Source organism: Mytilus californianus, unplaced genomic scaffold (assembly GCF_021869535.1).
Source record: "Mytilus californianus isolate M0D057914Y unplaced genomic scaffold, xbMytCali1.0.p SCAF_3, whole genome shotgun sequence".
Classification (NCBI taxonomy): domain Eukaryota; kingdom Metazoa; phylum Mollusca; class Bivalvia; order Mytilida; family Mytilidae; genus Mytilus; species Mytilus californianus.
Window position 1 is genome coordinate 101,947,367 of NW_026262679.1, and position 22,556 is coordinate 101,969,922.

At 30.9% G+C, this 22,556-nt stretch overlaps 1 protein-coding gene across 2 annotated transcripts in view; it reads left to right on the forward strand.

The window, feature by feature from the left end:
* Positions 1 to 22,556, forward strand: part of LOC127735567 (uncharacterized) — an 81,044-nt gene that overhangs the window by 40,705 nt on the left and 17,783 nt on the right. For both annotated transcript variants that reach the window (XM_052245804.1, XM_052245805.1), the window contains 5 exons: positions 13,528 to 13,588; positions 14,941 to 15,109; positions 16,657 to 16,853; positions 19,177 to 19,355; positions 20,265 to 20,443. In XM_052245804.1, coding sequence (XP_052101764.1) covers positions 13,528 to 13,588; positions 14,941 to 15,109; positions 16,657 to 16,853; positions 19,177 to 19,355; positions 20,265 to 20,443 — 785 coding nt within the window. The remainder of the gene's footprint in view (positions 1 to 13,527; positions 13,589 to 14,940; positions 15,110 to 16,656; positions 16,854 to 19,176; positions 19,356 to 20,264; positions 20,444 to 22,556) is intronic.

A 22,556-nucleotide genomic window follows, 5' to 3' on the forward strand; every position in this document is an offset into this window, starting at 1 on the left:
GGGTTCTTTGATATGCCGAATCTAACCGTGTAGTTAGATTCTTAATTTTTGGTTCCGTTTTCAAATTGGTCTACATTAAGGTCCGAAGGGTTCAAAATTAAACTTAGTTTGATTTTAACAAAAATTGAATTCTTGGGGTTCTTTGATATGCTGAATCTAAACATGTATTTAGATTTTTGATTATGGGCTCAGTTTTCAAGTTGGTCCAAATCGGGGTCCAAAATTAAACTTTGTTTGATTTCAACAAAAATTGAATATATGGGGTTCTTTGATATGCTGAATCTAACAATGTATTTAGATTTTTGATTTTTGGGCCCCATTATCAACTTTGTCCACATTGAGGTCAAAAGGGTCCTAAATTAAACTTTGTTTGATTTCATCAAAAATTGAATTCTTGGGGTTCTTTGATATGCTGAATCTAACCATGTATTTAGATTTTGGATATTGGACCATAATAGGTGAATGTCCAATTTAATAAAAAAATTTAAGTTCTTAGACCACATTCATTCTGTGTCAGTAACCTATGCTGTGTCAAATATTTAATCACAATCCAAATTCAGAGCTGTATCAAGCTTGAATGTTGTGTCCATACTTGCCCCAACTGTTCAGGGTTCGACCTCTGCCGTCGTATCAAGCTGCGCCCTGCGGAGCATTTTATTTAATTTGTCTTTTAACTTAGATTTATGATGCATGTCTTTACACCACATAGTATGCGAAGCGTAACAGTTTATAAGTAGTTGTTCTCATATATGCATTTGAAACGGTGCATTTGTTACGGATATATTTTAGGAAAATCTATAGAGCAGAGAATTTTGATTTTTTTTTATCAATTTTATATGTAAATTCAAATATTTTTCACTTCAAACAATAACGTTAACGTAAAACTTCTTCAGAACTTATATATGATGAATAGTTCAGTCCTATCAAAAAAAAAAGCCAAGGTAAAGTGTTTATCTCTTCTTCACAAATACTTATTCAATTGAATCTTGATATATATAATAGTTAACGGTGTTTTTCTAACAATGACGTTCTACCTCCATAAGCCTGGAAATGTCATGGCGGGTCACATATTTGTGAACATTTATATACAATATATATATATATTAATTTGTATATATATCCCCTCCATTATTAAAAAAAGAAAAAAGAAAAGGAAATATTGTTACATATAGATTCTTACATTGATACCAGTGGATTATCGGATTTATTCAATCGAGATAGTTAAATTATTGAATTTTAATGTCAGAGCCTCAGCGAGGACTTTAAAATTGATAATTTAACTATCGAGATTGGATAAATCATAATCCACGAGTAACTATTTAAGAATCTGTTTCTCTAATGATTATCAAATAAATTTTTATTTTTGATAAACGAAAATCCCCTTCGAGTGCCTTTCACATACCACAAAGTTGTCAATTTCATTAACACCTGTTAGCACATTTTGATTCATCACTTAAACTCAGCCAATCATCTTCTGAGATCATAGGTAACCACACGTTGATTAAATTTTTTTATACAATGGGTCCGAAAAGGGTAAAATTGCCAAAGAATTAGAGAAAGTAATATATATTATTATATATTTACAAGTCTAAATTGAAAACAACGTTCTATCCTATGATTGGGTTGGATAAAAACCGCAATTTTTATACGTGTGCATGCAAAACAAATTTCTTGGTAGAGGGGTCTAAATACAGCACAAACAACATTTTCCAAAAGACCAAATGAGTGAAAAAGTATATTTTAACAAAACGCATTTGACTAGCAGGTCAAACAACTGATGTTCTTAAACCCTGCTGACTGCCAATGGCGATTTCCAAATAAACGGATCACTGATGTAATAAATGGATCTCAATTATAAATTTAATACTAAATAGAAAACAATAAACTTGCGGAAAAGATGGTATACCTCAAACAAAAGGTGCAAAGGTTTTTGTACACCATATCCAGATTTCGACAATTAATGTCTCTTCAGTGATGTTAGGAATCGAATATATTTATATATTTATAATCTAATCACTGCTGAGGAGGTGGTACTACACAGTTATTTATTGATTATTACTTAATAATCCGTTTCTAGAATTGTACAAGTCACTTCATTCGCACCACACATATACAAAAATTTAAATCTTGCTACATCAGTCATATTTAAAAAAGAGGGAACTATTTCACTAATTTAAGAAAATAATTGTTCTCTAATCGTATTTAGTTTTGTACATTTTATAGTGAAATGAAACTCATCTTCTACTTCTAAAAGACACAAGGGCAGATTCTTTCTTCTAAAGGAGTTTAAGTATGTTGGCCTTGTTCAATTTTAAGAACACTATTAATTATGCGAATTTTGGCAAAATGTCCTATTACTTTTTTGTCAATGCTTAACATTAAGTAAATAGGTTTCCAGTATGTAATTGTCTTTAAGCTGTCTATATGTCCTGAGTTTATTACACTTTAATGATTTATCATCAAAAAAAATATTTTCTTTCCAACAATTCAGATATTATCTATCATTAAGTTTGGTTTGAAGTGCATAAAATAAACACAATTTGAAAAAATATCCTGATTTTCCCAAACATGTGAAAAATTTAATGTAGCAAGTAACTGTTCAATCTTTCTTGCAAACCCAGTGGATAATTGCTGGTTTGAACTAAATACATCTTTAAGTAAACAAATATTTCCAGATTTTATCACATGCAACCAGAAGCCAATTGACAGTTTTAAAGCTTCTATAAAAACTGTATACCAAGTTCAGCTAGTACTGCTAAATTGACAACTGTTTTATTTACTCCAATTAAAGTTTTGCAAATTAAATCTGAATTTTAATGGTAGCCAATGACCAATATTTTGACTCTAGATTTGTAAAATCCTTAAAAGTAGTATAAGTTGTCTTATCATTAAGTACATTTTTATCATAATATACATCAGTTTATTAGAACAACAACAACAACAACAATACTTTATTTTAAGAGGGTTACTCAGTTAAGCTATATAACTAATCTTCCCTGAGGCCCTCATCATAAAAAAAAAATCACAAACAAAATGCAAACATATACATTGCATACATTAGTATAAAAGTCAAGTATGATAATAATGTTCAATACAACTTGATAAAATGTTATGAAAAAATAAACTTGATGATGTAATCAGTTTTTAATATTTTTTCAACAGGTTGATTTCAATAAATGATCTGTTATTTTGCATTTGAAAGAATTATGATAAACCCTCACTGCTACAACTACTCCACACTATACAACAATAATCAATTAGTGGCAATATAACCATTATAGAATAATTTTCTGCAGTCTAGATTTAGAAATTTCTTAATCTTTAATAGTAGATATAGCCTAGATGAAATTTTTGAGCAGATCAAATCAATTTGGTTTGTCCATGTGAGGGAAGGGTCAATTTTAATGCCTAAGAGACTTTTGCTTGTGGAAGATTGTATCACTTGATTGTTAATAGTTAAACAACTCACATTGTAATGTGGCATTGCTTTTTGCTTTTTTCCAATAATCATATATTTTGTTTTATTTTTATTGATGAACATATTGTTATCATTACACCATTCCTCAACACCATGTAATATTCAAACCATTCTTAAAATTGAATGTTAGAGCTAGGATTTTTGAAATTCTCCTTTTTAAGCTTTTTAATATTTCTCCAAAAATCATCTGAACAGTTATTATTTGAATCTATAATCTATAATTATCATTTTTTGTCTAAATTGTCTATATTTTTTTCTTATGAGTTTATTTTAATTCCTTTTTATGATATAATACTTTATATCTAAGACTATCATTACAGCGGCGGCGTTAACTAACTTCTTAAAACCTTAATATTTCAGAAGGTAGAAGACCTGGATGCTTCATACTTTATATTTAGATGCTTTATGATATGAAGGTTCTGTCTGTCATATGTCCATTGTCCTTGACCTCATTTCATGGTTCAGTGACTACTTGAAAAAAAAGTTAAGATTTTTCGTAATGTTAATTTCTGTCTTTTTATGAGTAATAAGATAACTATATTTGGTATGTGCATACCTTGCAAGGTCCTCATGCCTGTCAGACAGTTTTCCCTTGACCTCGACCTCATTTCATGGATCAGTGAACAAGGTTAAGTTTTCATGGTCAAGTCCATATTTGAGATACTATAAGCAAAAGGTCTGCTATATTTTGTGTATGTTATGATTGTAAGTTGTACATGTCCAACTGGCAGGTTTCATCTGACCTTGACCTCATTTTCATGGCTCAGTGGTAAAAGTTTTGGTCTGTATTTCCAAGACTGTATGCAATAGGTCAACTATATTTGATGTATGGAAATATTTTACGATGTACATGTCAGTCTGGCAGGTTTTATATGACCTTGACCTCATTTTCATGGTTCATTGCTCAATGTTAAGTTTTTGTGTTATGGTCTGTTTTTCTAATACTGTATGCAATAGGTCAGCTATATTTGGTGAATGGAAATATCTTAGATGTACTTGTCAGCCTGACAAGTTTTTGTGTTATGGTCTGTTTTTCTAATACTGTATGCAATAGGTCAGCTATATTTTGGTGAATGGAAATATCTTAGATGTACTTGTCAGCCTGGCAAGTTTTATTGACATTGACCTCATTTTCATGGTTCATTACTTAATGTTAAGTTTTTGTGTTTTGGTCTGTTTTTCTTAAATTTTAAGCAATAGGTCAACTATATTTGGTGTATGGAATGATTGTAAGTTGTATATGTCTGTCTGGCAGGTGTCATCTGACCTTGACCTCATTTTCATTGTTCATTGGTCAATGTTCAGTTTTCCTGTTTAACTTTGTTTCTTAGATACTATAAGCAATAGGTCAACTCTGTTTGATGCATGGAATGATTTTAAGGTGTACATGTTTGTCTGGCAGGGTTCATCTGATCTTGACCTCATTTTTTACAGAGGATGACCTTGAGGTCACTCCGATGTATTGCTATCGCCTAAATTTCCATTATGCAAATTAGTTTTGGGATTTCAACCGATCTATAAAAATTATAGATCCGCGGTCATTACAAGGGAAAAAAGTGCATTTTTATACCTGCGATTCCGTTCTCCGTTCGTACGATGTTTCATCAAAAAATGGAATCATTTCAGTTGTTGATTAGTACTGAAAATTTGACTGAATTATCTCCTTATTAAATACGGTTTTATATGTTTAATAGGTGTTTAAGAAAGAGGTCAGGTGCTCATGTTCATTCATAAAATTATCGTTCATTCATGAATTTATCGTAAAATCAAAATCACTACACAGGTCACACAGGTTGTATACGTAGTCAAAAGATTACCTGTATAGTATCTAAAAATAGACAAACTTAACTGACTCCCCTTACTGTAGTGTGTGATAACATTTTGTGAGGGAATTCGATGTTTGCTATACCACTGTTCATTTCAACGCACTTTATGACGATACCACTTTATCAATATCAGAGACATATGTCTCTGTCAATATGAATGAAATTTTTTGCAGTGTTTTAAGAAATAATTTTACTTTAAAATCGCGTATCATTTGTGAACTATTAAATGTTTTACAAGGACGAATTTTCTGTATAAAGTCAATAATTGTGTGAACTTTTGAAGCCCAAACTTTTTATAGCCTTAAATACGCTAATGAAAGATCCGAAAACTATACCCATACAGAACGCCATGTTTTTGAAATTGTAGCAAAACTTTTGGTTGACAAATTTTAATTCGTTATTGCATAAATATTAACTTGAAATATCTGTCATTTTCTCCCTACCCAGTTTACCTCTATTACTCATTATGATGTGGACTTGACATTGTTATTGAATCTTATGCAATTTGATTGGATTAAGTTATTATTAGATTACCTTTAAACTGTTCATGCTTTTTCGTACGAGTATATTGATTAAATCAGAGCGTGCATGAATGTGTACAGAAAATTAAATGACCTGCAAACTGGACACTGGACCAGTCCATATTACGTTTTATCAATGAATAGATTTTTTTTTTATTTCCCAAATTACAGGGCCCATAAAGGGCATAAAATCAGATACAATTGATTTACATAATTGGTAACAACAACAATAATAGCGGCATATAAGGGGACGACCATTTGATATTCTGGGGGGGGGGGGGGGGGCAGGAGGATTTTGAAAATAAATAACTCAGCCTTGATAATCACAAAAATAAATGGTTTGTTCTGTGGTAGTTTGAAAATAAATTACCTGACTTGCAATGTATTGAAAATAAATAACTCAGCAGGTCTAATCAAAAGTATGAGATGGCACCAGATTCTTCATAAATTCATCTTTTTTCCAAAAAAAAATCGGGAAACACTTCCCATATCTTTTAATAATAAAAGTATAAATACTCACTTTTATCAAACATGTTAAATCAGGGCCGTAACTACATTGAGACAAATGCCTCATGTAGGAAATTTCAAAACCAAACGCTTGTCTCCATATCAAATTGTGTTCACCGTGAGTGCCTTGCAAGAAGCAAGTTCTGTTCTCCCTCAAACGTAGCCCCTGATTTTTCGGGATCAATGTTTCTTATGTATTTGTCTTTTGTTCATTGATTGCCCTTCTGTATTCTGTTAGTGTTGCATTCATTTTGTAATTTAGTAATTTTATTATTAACTTGATCATGAGTTTAAAAAAACACAGCAGCCACAGACTTAACTATGTGAATTACATTTTTGCTTTATCATGCATATTTGTCTATTTATGTTGTTCCTAGAAACTTAAGTCTTACACTGAATCTATAACGTGATTTTGCTTTGAGACCAAAATATTGTCATAAAATTATTAAAACAGAACTTGCATTTTCAGTTTAAGAAAGGGTCTGGGGAACACCCAGAATGCATGATTTTGCATCATTTGTTCTATAGCTTCTTGGGCCTTCAGCGGTTCAAAAACCCTTAAAAAAAATTTTTGCCTCGCTCCGCTCGGCGAAACATGTTTGGCAATACTTTTAAAAGAGCCTTAGTTACAACCAAACTTTAATACTGTGTATGTATGCAATACATGTATATGCATTGGGGAATATAGAAGATTCATTTCTGCAGAGGATAATAATTAATTCTGATTAAATGGTACATAATGACTTGACTATACATGACTTATTTATAATAAACAAATAATTTAAAAATTGTATGTTTTCGAATATTATAAATATAGTTGTGAAAATAAATAATCAGTCCCTTGCTTTAATGAAAATGAAAAATCTTGCTTCAATAGTGCAGAAAATAGATAATCTGTCCTCTTAGTTTACAAAAATAAATAACCGATCCAAAACAAATCCTCCTGGCCCCCCCCAGAATATCAAATGGTCGTCCCCTAAATAGATATTTAGTATATAAGCATTGGTCAGAATCAGATGAACGAAACTTAAGGTATGAAAGGTAACAATTGCCACTTTTTATCTTTTCACATAATTTTCCACATACACATTAGATAAATTATTTTTGATAGCCTATTGCAGAGAAAAAAGAGAAAGTTTACTGTATTAACGTTCTATTCCATTAAATACGCCATTTTTCGAAGATAAATGCAGAAAAACATTTATGAACGGCTACGCCAGGTAAAATTGTTGTTTATCCTAAAAAAAAATACAATTTTCAGTTTCATTAGAATATTATAATAATAATAAATCCCAAATTTATTTAGTCATTAGATAAAGTCCGTATATGTCAGATCTGCCTATTTTTGGACATCAAAAGACAATACGATCGTTTTAAGGTCAATTTCGTCTACCTCACACAATCTTGTTAGGCACTATAATGAAATGGACCTGAAATTTATTTCACATGTTTCCTGAAAATTGATAAATATCAAAGCAACATAGAGCTGTTTGTTCTAGTTCGTATAATGACAATTTAATGTCATGTTTGTTTGTGATGACCCCCCTTTTCGGGATTGCATCAGAATTATAGTTATCTCGTATCGCATGAGGATGACACATGTCAACTGAGCAATTATGTTTGGGACTTAGTTTTAAGAAATGATGTCAAAGTAACATTATGAAAATATTTTTAGTAAGCTGAAATATATATTTATTTTTTACATGTTTATGTCTTGTAAGATATTTTATTTCTGTCCCGTTTTTCAACATTAGCGTCTGGAAAGTTGAAATGTTTTAACTGAATGGTTAATTTAAATTAATTATGAAAATGGTTAAAATTAAATCAATAAAGGAAATTATTGCCCAGTTACAAACACTACCAGGGGATAATCCATAATGATTTTTTTTTCAGTTATATGTTTCAGCACATGTATAATTAACCCCAACTTTAGCCTGGTAAACTTGTTGTCTCCTTGTAAAATATAAAACATATTTAAAATGATTTCCTGCTAAAGTCTTATATTGATATAAAGTTAAAACCGTCTTGCTTCTCACTAGTCAACACTCCTGTCCTGTCAGGTTTAATTCTTATATATATGGATGAAAAATAAAAGTCCACAAAACATTAACATGGCAGCAATTGCTTTTACAGCCTTTAAGACTTTGATTTTTTTTTACAGAAGAGTGTCCACCATGCACTTGCATTACACTATAATAATAGTAGAATAGTATGATATACAAATAGATGAAAATTATATATACATGCAACCGTAATATTAATATAATATATAACAACAAACCAGTGTATTCTCTGGAACTATTATTATATTAGTATAATAGTCCCAGGTATACTGATTTGTATCACTACAATATAATAGTTATTACGGTGAGGTTGAATTTCCTGTCATTTATTCATCTTCCAAGCACGAACTTGTATAAGAAAAAAAATCTCTGTAATTAACCTCAGTTTCAGGTATTGAGATGTGATCTGTTTCTGTGACATGTGCTTTTGACCATCCACAAGAACCTGCGGTCATCCGATGTTCAGTACTTCAGTACTTTGATTATGGTTCATTGGTCAATATAAAATTTCCATCGTTTGGTCCTGTGTTTCTTTTATACTATAGGTTGCAATTCTGTAAATATAGACAATGCAATTTCCCATAGGAACTCCCTTTGCGGCTAAAACTGTGACACTTTTACTATGAAGTTTCGTGAAAAATATTATCCCAGAACGGAAAGTTTATATGCACTACTATTTTATTCAAAGGTCAAAATATAGGGCTGTGCGGCATATTTTCAACATTTATGTGCCCTGAACTTCTAAGAGTTTAAATTTATACTAAAATTCTATACTACCCTTACCTTCATATTTGGACCTCCTAAGAATTAAAATTTAGGCGCTACCATGTTTTTCTATACTGGTTACATTCCCAAGTGATGTCTCTATGAGATGAAACACAGAGATCATAAATGGGAACCAGTACATTAACAAATTAACATATCTATGAATATTATATATCTCCCCAAAAGAGGCGTGGTTTGAGAAACAGCTGTATTTACAAAGTGCAACCTATACAAACATTTATTCAAATAGAAAACCTTCTAAAAACACTTTTTCTCACAACAATACTTATTTATCAGAATTATAGCCTTAAGGAAATCACTGCATATACTCTAAGTTTCCTTTTACAGTACATTTTATACCCCTACCCCTGTTTCAATTTTTTAAAGAATTTGAAAACAAGACTTTAATCATTGCCAGCTTACCCTATGTGCATGTTTTCTGACATGAAATGTCTAAAACATGTTTGAAACTATTCTGATAAAAAATTGAACGCATTTTAGAATACTATAAATGTATTGTTTAGTAGTTAATCATTCCAACATTCAAGATTATACAAAGTATCCAAGCCTGCCTGTGTCTCCAGTCCACATCTTACTGTATGCCTATTTGTCAATGAAAGTTCACAATTTCTGTCTCAAATGGTCAGTTAAGAATTCTTGTCACAACAGTATCATCTCTTACCATATAACTAACATAAGTTAGTTAATATATGAACTAGAAGTGTCTAAACAAAGCCATATTTGCAAAGTTGTATTTAAGAAGATATCAGTCTAATGCCTAAATTCACTAAAAGTTTGATAGAAATGACTGCTTACATCTTATTTTTGCATTACTTTCCAGCACAGTTATTGTTTTGTTTACAAAAGACCTTGAAAATAATAAAATCATAGGATTTACAAGTTAAATTATCTGTTTTATGACCCAGGGTAGGCATTTTTTTCTGTTTTTTGCCCCCTGGGGCCTCACATTTCCTAAATATTTTCCCTGTTTCTAGCAGTGTGGAATATTTAGTATATATTTAGGATAGAACACACTATTGTAAGTTTTACTGAGGTCTTTTTGTAATTCTAGCTTGTACTTTTTAATGCCGCGGTCACAAAAAAACACATTTAGGTGTTACGGCTTACTTTTGGGTTATCGACAGGACAAAAATAACCCAACAAAATTATTTAGGAAGGATCAATGAGTTCCAATGACTGAGAATAGTAAATATAAGCACTTCTAAACAATTTAAATCACAAATAGGCATATATTATGAATTTATTTTGAATTCAGGGCTTTAAGTAAACCATGCATACTGTAAACTGTGAATTTTTGCTGAGTCATCATAGTTAAGGCTCAGGATTTTCTCAATCTTCATGAAATATTTATAAAACTTCATATTTGAGTTAAATTCTTTAAAATCTCTGCGATAAACCAGATTTTGTGAAATTCTGTATGTTCTATTTTTTAACCCTATATAGGTTGCGATTCTGTAAATATAGACAATGCAATTTCCCATAGGAACTCCCTATGCGGCTAAAACTGTGACACTTTTACTATGAAGTTTCGTGAAAAATATTATCCCAGAACGGAAAGTTTATATGCACTACTATTTTATTCAAAGGTCAAAATATAGGGCTGTGCGGCATATTTTCAACATTTATGTGCCCTGAACTTCTAAGAGTTTAAATTTATACTAAAATTCTATACTACCCTTACCTTCATATTTGGACCTCCTAAGAATTAAAATTTAGGCGCTACCATGTTTTTCTATACTGGTTACATTCCCAAGTGATGTCTCTATGAGATGAAACACAGAGATCATAAATGGGAACCAGTACATTAACAAATTAACATATCTATGAATATTATATATCTCCCCAAAAGTGGCGTGGTTTGAGAAACAGCTGTATTTACAAAGTGCATCCTATAAGCAATAAGTGGTCTATATTCAGTGTATGGAATGATTGTATTAAAGATGTACATGTATTTCCGGCCTGCTTTATCTGACCTTGACCTCATTTTCTAGGATCATAAATGTTAATGTAATATTTGTAAAACTTTATATTTAGAACTATCAACATAAAATCAATGGTCAGTATGGTAGGCGAGACATTTCAGTGTGTGCACTCTTGTTTTTATTTTTCTACGCTTATTTCTCCTGGCTATAACAGGAGTTTTATTAGTCTTACTTAAAAAAGCAGCATTGTACAATATTGATGATATACTCGAGACTGTGTCATTAACACGTTGAGTTAAAGTGGAATCAAATGTATTATTTGCATCCATTTTTTGGGTTAAATTATCTAATTCAGAGTTAATGGTTCTAAAGTAAAATTTCAACATATTAGACTTAAAAATTTCTTCTCATTTATTAGTCCATTTAACTTTTGTAAGAGTAGGCTTACCAATAGTTGTTAATTTCTGTGTCATTTGGTCTCTTATGGAGAGTTGTCTCATTGGCAATCATACCACATCTTCTTATTTTTATATTAACATAATCAAATGACTCCTTTTCTTATTGAGATAGTATGGTAATTGAGATTGGACAGTGATCAGAGACAGTTGGTTCATATTGACCAATACTAAAATTGACAATATTTAGTAAAAATTCAGATGAGAATAAACAATAGTCATCAATAGACACACCATTATGATTGTAGGAAGTGATTTCACCTTTCAGATCACCCAGCATTCTTCCGTTAAGGAGTATTTCTAAATTTGCATACACTATCTGCAACATAATCAGTTGGAAGAAAGTTGTCCAAACTGTCATCTACTTCATTTGTTATGAAATCTAATTCTTTACAGTTAATATGTGCGTTAAGATCTCCCATAAGAATAACGTCGCCCGAAATACTATATTTTGCAATATCTGCTTCAAGTCTTTCAAAAATTTGTTTATCAAAATTTGTTCTTATTGTGTAAGATGAGTTTGAAGGAGGAACATATAGGAAACATAGATATACATTTCTATCAAAACTGAAAAAACTCTTGTCTAGTTTGAACCACATTATATCATCCATGGATTTATCAGTCAATTTTAAACCTGGAAATATTTCCTTCTTAAAAAAAAGTAGCTAAACCACCTCTAACCTTATTTGAATCAGAGTGTCTACAGTTTACAAAACACTAATAACCATCAAAGCTTAAAATCTCTTTGGAGGGGATATGTGTTTCTCAAAAACAAACAATATCTGCAGTCATAATTTGACAAATAATATTATCATCTAGTTTACAAACTCTGTTACCACTTATTCTTTTAAACATTCCATTAACATTCCAAGAATTGATAGATAATTGATTTGATACTTTTATACACAAGTATATTTGAGATGTAGGTTTAGGAAATTTTGAAATGTGCATCAAATACAGCAAATTTCAAAAAAAGTATTTTCATTTACCTCCCTTTGTGTCAATGGCATTGGTAGTTGACTATTAGTCAAAAAGAAACTACCTGTTTATACTCAGTAGTATAAATGCTTGGTATTGAGCCTGAATTTTGATATATATGTTTTATATCTGTGACAAAGTTTTTGAATTATACCAATACTAAGTGAAAACTCCCTCAGGCAAATAGAGGTAGCTCAAAAGGTTTCAAAAAGTGAGTGACTAGCAACAATGCAGTATATTCCAGATGTGCCAACTACATTTGTCAGTTGAGCTGCATACTTCAAGTCTTTATTTAGAAACCTGGCTTCCTGGATTTTTATTATATCTTTACATTAATGGTTTCCCAATGTTCGGCTGCTTCAACGCTATTTGAGAACCCTGGTACCATCTATACATGAATAATACACCTTTGGCCATCGTTATGTTTTTACAAATAGGTTTTCCTAATGAAGGTTACTCCAGATGTTTTCATTGATTGCAGTAAATGTGGTAACTTGGACCTATACAGTTTAATTATTTTAAGTGATCAAGTTATTTTTAATGAGTCCTGTAGAGGATTTTTGTTGTTGTACAATCTCGGAAATGTTTCTGTGTGTTATATGCAAGACATAAATAGGTGTTACTATTCTGTTATTCAGCAACATGTTGCTTGAAATGCAATCAAGGATCTTTTCCTGAAATGGTTCACATAAATTTTAGAACGCCAAATGGTGTGGAAGACCACGTGAAATAACCTTTGAAGGAAAATGATTGGTTTTTAAAATATATATCTTTCTAAATGAGGTTTTCACATTTTATTTTTTAATACTTTACTCATGATGAGATATCATAAAAAGTGATGGTGACCCAACCCATTCATTACATTTACTGGATTTCTTGAATAGCTCTGGATGAAAAATACTACTTGATAACTGCAATATTAACATATTAGCCAGTGGACATTTAACAAGCGTAATTTATTTATGAAATGGTTTATCTTGCTTTATTTCAGCAACAACAAGAACTGAGTTTGATGTGGAAGAAGGAAGAAGAGAAGAAGAAAGGAAAAGATTGTAAGTTCAACACACAATCATTTTCTCAGTAGATTATATTTCTTAGAATAATTAACTTAAATGTACATGAAATTGAAGTACATAATTATAATTAGATGATAAAATACATCTGTTTGCAAATTTTACCAGATAACTGTAAACCAACTTATTTTCACAGATATTTTATTTCAAATTTAGTGCTTTCTAGTAGACTTCACATCAATTTTATTTATCATGATTTTCCAATTTTCTTGTTGTATTTAAGAGCAGACCCAAGATTTACATGTTTACAACAATTTATATTTTTGCGTTATTTTTCTACTTGGGAAAATAAATGGCTTGATTTCAGTGTACGACTAAAAAAAGTTATGGTCAGTTAGTAGTGAGCTGAATTTTGTTTCTCTAAAATTTCTAAAATTTAATTTAAAGACACTGCTTTACCAGTTAGGTACAAGTGATTGAGTTTTAAGAGATAGACAGAGAAAAAAAATACAAAGAAAGCAAAAACAAACATCATGAACATAGAAAGTAAATAATTTAAGACAGACAACATAATTGCAATACAAGCAAAAGAGAAAAGATGAAAACAGCAGACTACAGAAAAATTTTAAACGATTTAAGCAACATAATTTAAACCAGTCAAAAACTGAGATTAACACCGGTGATCCATAAGGGAAAGCAGTTTTCTGCTCCCCTATTGGCAATTGTCATGTTGTTAATAATATACATAAGTTTGGTGATCAGTCACTTGCTGTGATGGTTGAAGTGAGAAAAGGAGGACAGGATAAGGCATCCACAAGTGGAACATATACTAGGTGGTCATCTGTGACACAGATATTTCATAACAGTCAACCAAATCATGATGGTGTCCTAAAAACTTTGGAAGGGATGATTTCAGCTTAACCAATCAGAACTCATGGTTCAAGAGCTTTATTCTAAACACCAACCCGAAATATACTCTGGACGTGAACAAATTAGACATTTAATCAGATAGGTAGGTTCTGATGAGTGGATTGACTGGTTTGAAGGGTGGACATTTTTGATAGTCATTTGAAATAGAGGGTTTGTTGGAAAATGGCAAAATTTTTGCCTTGCCATAGTTCACCTACATACCCTTCAAAGAGTTCTTGCAAGTATTCTTTTACATACAAAAAGTATGACTCTCTTAACATGATATATCAAATCATCTTACAATCATAAGAGAAACAGATGCAAACTTTATATATTGTGCAAAAATAATAGCGCTTCTCGGTTGTTCAATTTTAATTATTTACGCATTCCACATTGAAAAATATTATTTCCTTCTACTTTTAGCGGCAGAATCATAAATAAGGTATCTGTGATAATATTTTTTATTTGTTTATTTTTTTCAGTGAGTGTGATAATTGTTTTGGAAACAGATTTCCACGTGTTGTTCGATATTTAAATTCACTGACACTTCAGAAATTCTTGATTCTTGTCACCATAGCAACAGTGATTATTGGATTAATTCTTTTTGTGGGAATATTTCCAGCAAGTTTTGTGTATGTTGAGTACCATGAGGTAGGTCATATTACAATGTTGTTATATATCTATGTAGAAACTATATGTTTTCACAGTAGACCCAAATTAATTTACTCAACTCGCTGAAAAGATATGCACTGCGTCCAATAATTTCTTAAGAGTAAAAATACTGGGATATAGCTTCTTAAAATTTGATTGAAATGAGTTAAAATTCTGACACAATATTTCTGGGTTCATAAATATTATATTCTGTGTGAAGTGAACATTTCCTGGATCTTTATTTTTGACTTTTCAAAAACATTTTTCAACAAAACAAGACATTTTGCCAAATTTGTGAAGATGGAAGTCTTGTTAATCTTTTCAACCTGTAAACAAAGAAAATGACAGTTTTTTAATCTCTGACATTTGTATTCAACTTTTTGGGGTAATATTCCCCACGGTTCCCACTAAAACAAAAACTGTTGACATATATTAGATCAATTTCAAAGTTGTGCTTAAAATATACAAGAGTTTTGTAAATTTTAAGGAAAACAAGAAATTGTTAAACTACTTTATATGAGAATAAGTGAAGCACTATTTGTGATGCAGAGTATACTGCATAGATACATGTTGCTAATATTATTTGAATAGTTAGACCATTTTTTTTGTCTCGACTGTGACAAAAGATGCAGCATTCAAGACATGGGGATGCTAATATGCTTGTAAAGTAGCAGTATAAAGCTTTATATTTCAGTAGGTAGAAGACCTGGATGCTTAACACCTTTGATCTACATCTATCATATGTCCATTGTCCTTGACCTCTTTTTCATAGTTCAGTGACTGCTTAAAAAACTATAGTTTTTTTTTGTCATGTGAATTTCTCACTTATTATGAATAATAAGATAACTATATTTGGTATAAGGGATCATTGCAAGGTCAACATGTCTGTCAGACAGGGTTCATCTAACCTCTACCTCATTTCCTGGATCAATGATCAAGCTTAAGTTTTCAGATACTATCAGCAATTGGTAAAATATATTTGATGTATGTAATGATTGCATGGTATACATGTTGTCTGGCAAGTTTCATCAGACATTGTCCTCATTTTCATGGTTCGGGTTCATTAGTCCACCTTAATTTTGTTGTATTTAAGTCTGTTTCTCAGATACTTTGAGCAATAGGTTAACTATATTTGGTGTATGGTATGATTATAAGGTGTACATGTCTGTCTGGTAAGGTTCATCTGACTTTGACCTTATTTACATGGATCATTGATAATGTTAAGTTTATGTGATACTTGTAGTTAAACCTCCATATTAAAGACTCCCAACATTAATTCAATAAGTAAGACATGTGAGATATTTCAGTGTATGCACTCTTGTTTTGCAATGATCTTTTTGCTTTTTTAAAATATGTAAGATATTGAAATTCCAATTTAGTTAGTTGTTTATCAGGTATAATTGTTGAAACCAAGATGTATTATTTATGCAACATTGATTTCAGTAACTTAATTTGTTTACAATCTAGATCTGCCAGTGAAAAATTGGTAATGCTGTGAAATTACTAAGATTGTCATGTTGTAATATTTTTTTATCTTTCTTTTTTAGATGGCTTTGCTAAAAAACAAAGTCACAGGAACTGTGGATCGAGACACTGTTTATTTCACCGGATGTTATGTTCTAGGCCCTGATAAAGAATTTATACGCTATCCTAAGTATGGCAACACCATCTCTATGACAACAGATGTATTTACTATTGATAAACTAGAAATTACCATGTCTTTCCATCTTCAGTATTATATAAGGTACAATATATATTTTGTGATTTGTTAAGCAATTTTTCAAGGGTTATCTCCCATTTTGTGTATATCTTCATTTATTGTCAAGCCTGCAACATTAAGGTCGCGAAAGCAAGACATAGCGATCCTAGATTCCGTCAGTTGTGTCAAAATTTAGGTTCAGTCTGTGATTAAAGTTTTTTTTCGACATCAATATCTTTGTCAAACCTTCATGGCATTTTATGAAATTTGAACAGAAGCTTGTTTATGACAAAAATACAGTATCCAGAGCAAAATTTTGAAAATTTATTTTCATTTTTTCGTATTTTCTGATAAATTGACTTAGTTTTTTTTCACAGTTAACATTCCCATTCAGTCTGAGGTTAAAGTTTGTTACACACAATTACTTTGTCAATCCTTCATGGAATTTTATGAAATTTGGACAAAAGCTTGTTAATGACCAGAATACAGAAGCTAGAGCAAAATTTTGAAAATATTTATTTTCATTTTCCTGTATTTTACTAATAAATGGAATTAGCTTTTTTTAACAGTTAACTAGTAGATCCAGTTGGGGGTTAAAGTTTGTTACACATCAATTACTTTGTCAAACCTTCATAGAATTTTATGAAACTTTGGCAGAAGCTTTTTTATTATTAAGAGATAATGTCTAAAGCAAACATTTTGAAAATATGTTTCATTTTCAGTATTTTTCTGATACTTAGTTTTTGGTTCAAGATTGCATGAAATGCAATCAAAACCCTATGGTACTGACTTGATATTTAAACCTGTCAAGGTTTATCACTACTTTTGAGATACACACAGTATAGTGCATTGATCAATATATTCTAAACATCCTATCCATGAACATTTTCAGAAGTTTATCGATGAAATATATGCTCAGATATTCAAGTTACAAAATGATGTTGTACTTGTCAAGAAAATTACATAACTTATGCAAGGTGTAGGAATCTAAGATCTGTTCTAAAAATATCAATGATGTCATTGTTAAAGTAGTCTTTGAAATTGGAGTTATCTTCCTTTGTCCATAATTTTAGTTGAATCAACTACAACTAATGCTTTATACAATGCAATGTTTAATTTTACTTCCCCCTGAGAGACAGTGTTCCGTGGAACCCCTTACAAATTTTTGTTATTGCAATTACATTTCTATGCAAAATCAAAATATAACAATAGCCATATTTTTGCAAAGTATTCTTGTGAAGAATTTATGAATCAATGAAACAATATAGCAGACTGAATAATATTTTCAAGCTTATTTGCCCACAATGCCTGAAAGTGTCCATAGAACTTATGCCTGTAAACAATTAAGAAAAAAAAACATGGTGAAATGACAGCTTCAACTGCTGGTGATGCAAAGCAGTTTGAAGAATTGAATGAAGTATCTGTGTTTATGCTTTTAAATTATATTGTAATATGTTTGATTCATATTATTTCCATTACCAAAAAAACTCTGATTACTATACGCTGATTTCTAACATTATATAAATGTTTTATGGGCTAACTGTATCCCTGCATCTTTGAACTGGCAAAGTCTTTGTGCCTGCTTGATATTTTTCAAGCACTTTATTTGTATGTACATAATCCAACTCTGCCTAAAGAAATATATTAATTTTATCATTTAACACATTTATCTAAGCATTCACAATGAAATTTTTCCCGTTAGAATATTCATCCATTTGCTCAATGTACTGACGTAAATTTTTGATATGCTAAACAAACGCAGAAATGACATCAAATAGCTTAGGGTTACTTTTTTGATAGGCATCAATAACTTTACTTCATAAAATTTTATGAATCATTGATAAAAGATTTTTAACAATTAAGAGATAATATTTGATGCAAAATTTTGAAAACAAATTATTTTTATTTCCCATTATTTTACTGATACATTTGTGTAGATAGATATAGTTTTTTGCAGTAATCACAAATATATGATCTGGGGTTAATTTTTAAGACATCCATAACTTTGTTAAACCATCACGGAATGTTACTACACTTGGACAGCAGCTTCATTATAATCAAGAATTAACATCTGAAGAAAAAAGATTTTCCCCCCCAATATTTACTGATAAATTGACTTAGTTTTTGGCATCAAAATTACACTTTTATTATGTTTACTTTGACAGCAGCAATTGCAGGTGTGGCACAGGGTTCTGCAGATTACTTTTGACTTTAAATATATTTTTTTAGATAAAAATTGACACAGACCAATACCATATTTTATTTCAATACGACATAATTTCATCCTATACATTATATCATCTATCATTTAGTTGTGTTGCTTGTATGCATGTATGTTTTGTCACAAGTTTTCTGTGTCTTGTTACAGGAGTAGTGAGCTTGGCGATCTCCACAGACAGTACGAACAAGATTATAATGGAGTATTGCGAAATGTTGCTAGGAGTGAGATTAAGAACCATGTTGGCCAGTTCAGCCTTGATTACTTCAGACTAAACAGAACTAACCTGGAAAAATATATCTTAACTTTACTGCAGGCAAGATTTGAGGGTAAGCTTAGTACATAAAAGATGATACTGGCTAGATTAACATAGTGAATAGCCTAAGATTAGATATATGATATAAAAAAGGTGATGAAAATGACAATAATTTATTTTTTTGATAGTTGAGAAATTTTAAAAAGCCATACAAGTATTTTTTTAAAGACGAATACTTACAAGAAAGTAACAATCTAAAGAAAATAGCTTTTTAGCTCACCTGGCCGATAGCTCAAGTGAGTTTTTCTCTGGTCTTTTTCTGTTAACTTTTACAAAAATCTTCTCCTTTGAAACTACTTGACCAAATTTAACCAAACTTTACCACAATCATCATTGGGGTATCTAGTTTTAAAAATCTGTCAGATGACCCTGCCTGCCAACCAAGAGGGATGACCTGGCTAAAAATAGAACATGGGGTAAAATGCAAGTTTTGCCTATTATTTTGAAAACCGCTATTGAGAAAATCTTACGAGATAAGAATTGTTCAGAATGTTGAGCTCTACCTATTGTTTATTTACGTCAAACTGTCAGTTAACGCCCTATAGGAGTTATTGCCCTTAAAATATGAATTTTACTATTTTTTGAAATTTTTGCCTATTATCCCAAAATTAAAATTGGTAGACAGAAACTTTATATAGCAAAAATGATCAGCAAGACAAGATCTACAAATAAGTCAACATGGCCAAAATCTTCAGTCAATTCCTTGTATGAGTTATTGTCCTTTAATGACGATTTTTACCAATTTTTTTCGATTGGCTAATATCTTAAAATCTATAATAGATAGAAAGAAACTTTTAAAAGCAAAAATGATCAGCAAGACAAAATCTACAAATAAGCCATCATGGCAGAAATAATTAATTGACTCCTTATTGATGTTATTGCCCCCATTTTTTCCCATTTATGCTATATTTTCTATTTATAGGTGATTGTTGTCAAAGCTGTTGTCCTAGCAGTTGTACAAACAACACAGTTTGTGCCACATGTCTCCCTGTAGAAAAATGTCACCCAGGTTACCATGTAGATATCAAATATTTCCAGTTAACACAGATATCCATCCCAAGTGAAGTGTCAAATTTGTTTGTTCAGCAGCTGGTTTTACAGGTAAGCATGCAACTATCGATTTATGTAAGTTTTTAATGAAAGTCTGTAGCTAGAAGATAACAAATTTGTGTTTTTATTTATCTCCTTTAATTGTTTTTCATTCAGAAATTTTTTTTTTTTTAAATTTAACAAGTAACAATCGCTTCATGCGCAAATTGATATAGGCTAAATGCCCCTCTGTTTGAAATAAGAACATACTTCCACCTAATCATAGTAAACTGGTGAACAAACATTCAAAACTATAAAATGTTATCAGACTTATGATTGTCTATTTACCATCACAACTGAATCAATAATATATGTATACATGTACATATATAAGACTCAGATTAATGTCAGGTCTCTAATCGACCTCCATTCCCCAAGTCGATGTCCAAATCTGACTTCATAATAAAATAAGATTCCAAATCTACGACCAATTAAATACCCCTCTAATAGACCTCTATTAGTTGTTTTCAAATCAATGTCCCAAAAGTATTGACTTCTCTAATTGACATCCTTTTTACAGACTAGCCGCAATGAAATTACAGTTTTTTAAAATTTTTAAAAACCTAAAACTCAAAAAATTGTGAAAGATATAATATTTTAAATCTTTCAAATACATGTAACAATAATACTTTTCAATAATTTGATGTATTTTTTTTAATTTTGTCTATTGTTCGAGACTGTATATTGACCTCTAGATGTCTTTCAATTACATTCAGTTTGGCGTTGGGTTGATGTCTGATTGTTGTACATGTAATATCGACGTGGGATTTATTTATATAAATAAAAACTATTCACCAAAGTTCAAATAAGGCGGATGTAAGCAATTATAGGCAACCATACGGCCTTCAAAAATGAGAAAAACCATACCAAATAGTCTGCTGTAAAAAGGAACAACATGTCTATATTGCAATACAGTTTATATTGATAAGATCTACTCAAATACCTTTTAAGATATCATAATTATTTGCATTTGTTCTGTTGATTGATAGTGGTATTAAGGATTGGAATGAGATCAAATATATATAGTTCTGTCTAACAGTTTTGTGGTAAATCAGTTGTAGTAGGTTGTTTGAAGTTTGCAGCATATTTAACTTTGTACATCTTTTCAAGTCTGCAATCTATACTATTAAATGAGGAGACCTCATTTTGTGTGTCGCTTTTCTTCCTTCCACAATAAAATAATCATCATGCCTCTGTGTCCTATAGGTATCATGCATAGTCGCATTTGTCATCCTTGCTTATGATTATTCAGTTTGAGTTATTTTGGGAGAAAAACGAAAATAAAGGCGCTAGGATATTGTTTCCATCATCGGATGGACTTTTAAGTCATAGACAAGACTTCCGTTTACATGTAGGACTGTTTTAAAATTACACATAATTTTCATAAATATTTGGGGACAGGACATTTATTTCGCGTTTTTATGTATACTATGATCATACATGTATATGTACACTATACTAATATGATCCTGCATATGTATACTATAAATAAAGTGTATTTGCTATTTACTATCAATTCCAAGTTTACTATCCATGGCAGTTACTGATATATTATATAGAGAGTCTGTATATAATATATCAGTGACTACCGTGGATAGTAAACTTGGAATTGATAGTAAATAGCAAATACGCTTTATTTATAGTATAAGTATGTTCATAGTGTACAGAAAAAAGCGAAATAATAATTGAAATAAGCAGAAAACAAAAAACAACGGACTTTGGAAAAAAGGGAAGGGCTAAAAAAATTTGTCCTGTCTCCAAGTACCTGAAATTTCCAGTCATAAAATCTTTTACAAAAGTTCATCCTACAACAGTTTACATACTTTCAACCATACCCTAAAATGCCCGCGATTTCGCAGGTGTGTTCTAGTTGATATAAAAATCAGGAGGTGTGGTATGATTGCCAATGAGACAACTATACACAGAAGTTCAAATGACAAAGCAATTATAGGCAACCATACAGCCTTCAAAAATGAGGAAAACCCTTGTTGGCTGTAAAAAGTCCCGACACGAAAAGTATGCAACAAAAATTTATTCAATTGAGAAAGTAATGGCCTGTTTTACAACTACACAACAGGTTGGGAACAACACCCCCCCCCCCCCCCCCCCAAAAAAAAAAAAAAGA